Here is a 4471-nt window from a genome sequence, read left to right on the forward strand (position 1 = left end):
GGACCAAATGCTAGAAAGACTTGCAGAACATAAGTACTATTGCTTCTTGGACGGATACTCTATATACAATCAGATTGTAGTAGACCCCAAAAACCAAGAGAAGACTTCCTTTACTTGTCCTTATGGTGTCTCTACTTATAGAAGAATGCCCTTTGGATTGTGCAATGCACCTGCAACATTCCAAAGGTGCATGCTCTCCATATTTTCTGGCATGATTGAAAGGTTTATTGAAGTATTTATGGATGACTTCTCTGTATTTGGTGATTCATATTCTAAATGCCTACATCACCTTTCTCTAGTGTTAAAGAGGTGCCAAGAAACTAACCTAGTTTTGAAATGGGAAAAGTGTCATTTTATGGTCACTGAAAAGGTGGTTCTTGGTCACAAAATTTCCAAAAAGGGCATAGAGGTGGTTAACGCCAAGGTGGAAGTGATAGAGAAGTTACCTCCACCTTGCAATGTCAAGGCAATTAGAAGTTTCTTAGGACATGCTAGGTTTTATAGGAGGTTTATTAAAGATTTTTCAAAGATTGCTAAACCTCTCAACAACCTACTTGTTTCTAATACATCTTTCATTTTTGATAAAGAATGCCTGCTGGCCTTTGATGAGCTCAAAAACAGACTTTCCTCTGTACCTATTATAGCACCACCTTTTGAATTGATGTGTGGTGCTTCAGATTTTGCTGTTGGTGCTGTTCTAGGACAAAAGAAAGATAAGCTAGTACATGTTATTTATTATGCTAGCAAAGTTCTTAATGAGAATCAAAGGAATTACACTACTACAGAGAAGGAACTCCTAGCCATAGTCTTTGCTTTTGATAAGTTTAGATCATATCTCATTAGTTCTATAGTCATTGTTTTCACTGATCATGCAGGTATCAAATACTTGCTGACCAAGCAAGAATCTAAGCCTAGACTGATAAGATGGATCTTGCTACTTCAAGAGTTCAACATAGAGATTAAAGATAGAAACAGAGCAGAGAACAAAGTGGCTGACCACCTATCTAGAATCCCATTTGAAGAAGATAAAGCACACAACATTGCAGTGAATTAAAGTTTTCCTGATGAGCAGCTAATGATGACCCAAGAAACTCCCTGGTTCACGGATATAGCTAATTTCAAGGCTATTAGGGAGCTACCCACCAACATCAACAAACACATGAGGAGAAAGCTAATCAATGATGCTAAGTACTACATTTGGGATGAGCCTTATTTGTTTAAAAGGTGTGCTGATAGAATCCTGAGAAGATGCATATCCTATGAGAAAGAACAAGAGGTCCTCTGGTAGTTCCATGGATCCAATATGGAGGCCATTTCAGTGGAAAAAGAACTGCAGCCAAGGTGCTACAGTGTGGGTTCTTTTGGCCAATAATATTCAAAGATGCAAAGGAGTTGGTAACAAGGTGCAATGAATGTCAAAGAGCTGGAAACCTACCCAAGAAAAATGAGATGCCACAAAGGTTCATCATGGAGTTGGAGTTTTTTTATGTATGGGGGATTGATTTCATGGGACCATTCCCATCCTCATACTCATACTCAAAAAATTATATATTTGTGGCTGTGGATTATGTGTCAAAATGGGTAGAGGCTATAGCTACATCAACAAATGACAAGGTTATGATAAGTTTCTTGAGAAAAAACATATTCAGCCAATTTGGAGTTCTTAGAGCCTTTATTAATGATGGTGGGACACATTTCTGCAATAAGCAACTTGAAGCACTCCTTCTGAAGTATGGAGTCAAGCACAAAGTGGCAACCCCATATCATCCACAGCCCAACGGGCAAGCTGAGATTTCAAATAGAGAACTCAAAAGAATCCTTGAAAGAACTGTTGGTAACTCAAGAAAGGAATGGTCCAAAAGGCTGGATGACGCACTATGGGCTTATAGGACAGCCTTCAAAACACCCATTGGTATGTCTCCATACCGATTGGTGTTTGGAAAGGCTTGTCACCTACCAGTAGAGCTTGAACATAGAGTATTTTGGGCCCTAAAGATGTTGAACTTTGATAATCATGCTGCTGGGGAAAGAAGGCTACTACAACTCAATGAGCTGGAAGAATTCAGAAATCAAGCTTATGAGAATGCCAAGATTTACAAGGAAAACACAAAGAAATGGCATGATCAAAAGCTAGCAAGAAGAGAGTTTGTAGAAGGTCAAAAAGTGCTGCTATACAATTCAAGGCTCAAGTTCTTCCCAGGGAAGCTTAAGTCAAGATGGTCTGGACCTTTCACAATCCTCAAGGTGTCTCCCTATGGTTATGTAGCCTTATGGAGGACAAGACACATAGAACTTTCACTGTCAATGGCCACAGACTCAAGCACTACTTGGGGGACTCATTAGATGAGCAGAGAGTGATCTATAACCTCAACTGAGGGGGAAGGAACATCAAGCTAGTGACGTTAAAGAAGCGCTAGTTGGGAGGCACCGCAACACTCATATCCTTTCAATTTTTTTCTGTTTTCTAAAAGTAGCTTATGATTATGAATTTAGGTAGTTTAAATTTTAGTATTAGTTGATAGTTCTTTGGTTTATTTTCTTTTATCTATTGGAAGTGCAAGTGCAAGGTTGCTGAACACTAATTGAAGGTGATTGAATGGGCTAAGAAACTAGCTAAACAGCTAAGTTTGGTGTGGCCATTAACCCACTTAATTTAGGCTTACAATTTATTGGTTGAATTAACTCTGAAAAGTAAGCCAAAAAATTAAGTTTGGTGTGGCCACCACCATAAAAAATTCACACAGCAAGCCCAACATGGTTTAAGTTTGAAAGCATTTAGTAAATTGGTTATGCATAAAGAGTTACTTCAATGTGTACTGGAAGATGAGGAATGTGAAAAGATTAAATTTATTCCACCCCTTATGAACACATTAAAGTCCAATGATGAAACCAATTTATTATATGCAATGGATTTAAGTTTGGTGTCCCAACGGACACTCATCAATTACATTTTAATTGCAAGAATATAAAGCATTTTTTTTTCATCACTGATGGGGGTTTTAGATTCAATTTTCAGGAAAAGGTGGGGTCCACTTGATTGATAGTTCACTGAGATAAGGAGTCAAAGTGTACTTACACTTTGGAACTCAACATCTGAAGGAATCCAAAAGGATAAGGATTGGCACCTCTTCCCATGCTAGGCACCACTCCCAAGTGAGAAACATTGAATTGCTTTTTAATTCCCACCTTTCCACTTCCAGACTATCTTTTTCACCCTTATAAAAGACACTCACCTTCCCTTTTTTTTTTCACATACTAAAACCCAACTTCACACCCGAAGACACTTGCACTCCCCCTTCTCTTTTCTTTCTTTGTCTTTGCTATTCTCTTTTACTTGATTAGGGACAATCAAGTCCTAAGTTTGGTGTGTGGAGCAAACCCTTGTTTTGCTCTCATTCTTTGATCCTTTCTTCAATCCTTCAAACCCGTCCTCTCTCCTCCAATAGCACCTCCAAGAGTCTCCTCATCAAAGAAAAGAAAGACTAAGGAAGTTACTTCCGGATCCTCCCGAAGCTCTAACAAGTATAAGTTCCTCTCATCATTCAACCAAAACTAATTTTATGGTTGGGTGAGTGAGAGGCAAATCATTCCGGAAGTAGGCTTCCAACTTGGAAGGAATGAGTGATGAGCATAATCTTGATATGCTACGATTTAGGAAATTGCACGATCGGCAAAATTCCTTCCGGCAAGTGCACCGGTTATCGTCAAGTAAAAACTCACAATAGAGTGAGGTCGAATCCCACAAGGATTGGTTGAGTGAGCAATTCGGATTAGAAGTATGTTCTAGTTGAGCGGAATCAAGATTTAGATGAGAATTGCGGAATGTAAAATTGCATGAATTAAAGAGCGAGAAGCTAAATTGCTGAAATTAAAAGGGATGGGGGTGATTGCATGAATTTAATTGCAGAATGTAAAGAGAAAGTGGAGATCAGAAATGGGGAGTTCATTGGGTGTTAGGAGATATTGAGATCTCCGAATCAAAACATTTTTATCTCTTCCTCAACCAATGCATTCATTGAATTTTGCTTGGCAATCCTATATGATTGGATCCCAATCCCTTGGCTCACCAATTCTCTCTAAAAACAAACAAATTCCCAATCCCTTGGTTTAAATGTTCATAAGAAGAGATGATGCTCGATCACTGATTATACCACACAGTTTCATGAACCACAATTTGGTAGGATTACATGTCACAATATCCATCCAAACCCCAATCCAATTCACTGTGAGAAAGCTTCTCTAGCATGAATCCTCCATTCCTTTCCCAAGGTTCCGAAGGATTCCAATTATGGATAGTTTCTTTCCCAAGACAACTAACCAATGGAATTAGATCGAGAAGCTTTCTAACAAAATTCAAGAGAAAAGATTGAAGAAGAAGATAAAAACTATTATTGATTCATTGAATTACAATAGAGCTCCCTAACCCAATGAAAGGGGGTTTAGTGAGTCAAAGCTCTGAATTCAATTACAA

At 38.5% G+C, this 4471-nt stretch overlaps 1 protein-coding gene across 1 annotated transcript; it reads left to right on the forward strand.

The window, feature by feature from the left end:
- The first annotated feature begins 1078 nt into the window (after positions 1-1078).
- Positions 1079-2343, forward strand: LOC107465953 (uncharacterized). The gene is made up of 2 exons (XM_016084938.1): positions 1079-1224; positions 1320-2343. The coding sequence occupies exons 1-2, from the start codon at positions 1079-1081 to the stop codon at positions 2341-2343; spliced, it is 1170 nt and encodes a 389-aa protein (XP_015940424.1).
- The last annotated feature ends 2128 nt before the right edge of the window (positions 2344-4471 follow it).

The sequence above is a fragment of the Arachis duranensis genome, chromosome 9 (assembly GCF_000817695.3).
Source record: "Arachis duranensis cultivar V14167 chromosome 9, aradu.V14167.gnm2.J7QH, whole genome shotgun sequence".
NCBI classification, from domain to species: Eukaryota; Viridiplantae; Streptophyta; class Magnoliopsida; order Fabales; family Fabaceae; genus Arachis; species Arachis duranensis.

Bases quoted from the DNA above. Each gene is read 5' to 3' on its own strand.
- LOC107465953 (XM_016084938.1), top strand. From the start codon at position 1,079: ATGACCCAAGAAACTCCCTGGTTCACGGATATAGCTAATTTCAAGGCT. The intron at 1,225-1,319 runs GTGTGCTGATAG...AGGCCATTTCAG, and splicing joins GAGCCTTATTTGTTTAAAAG to TGGAAAAAGAACTGCAGCCA.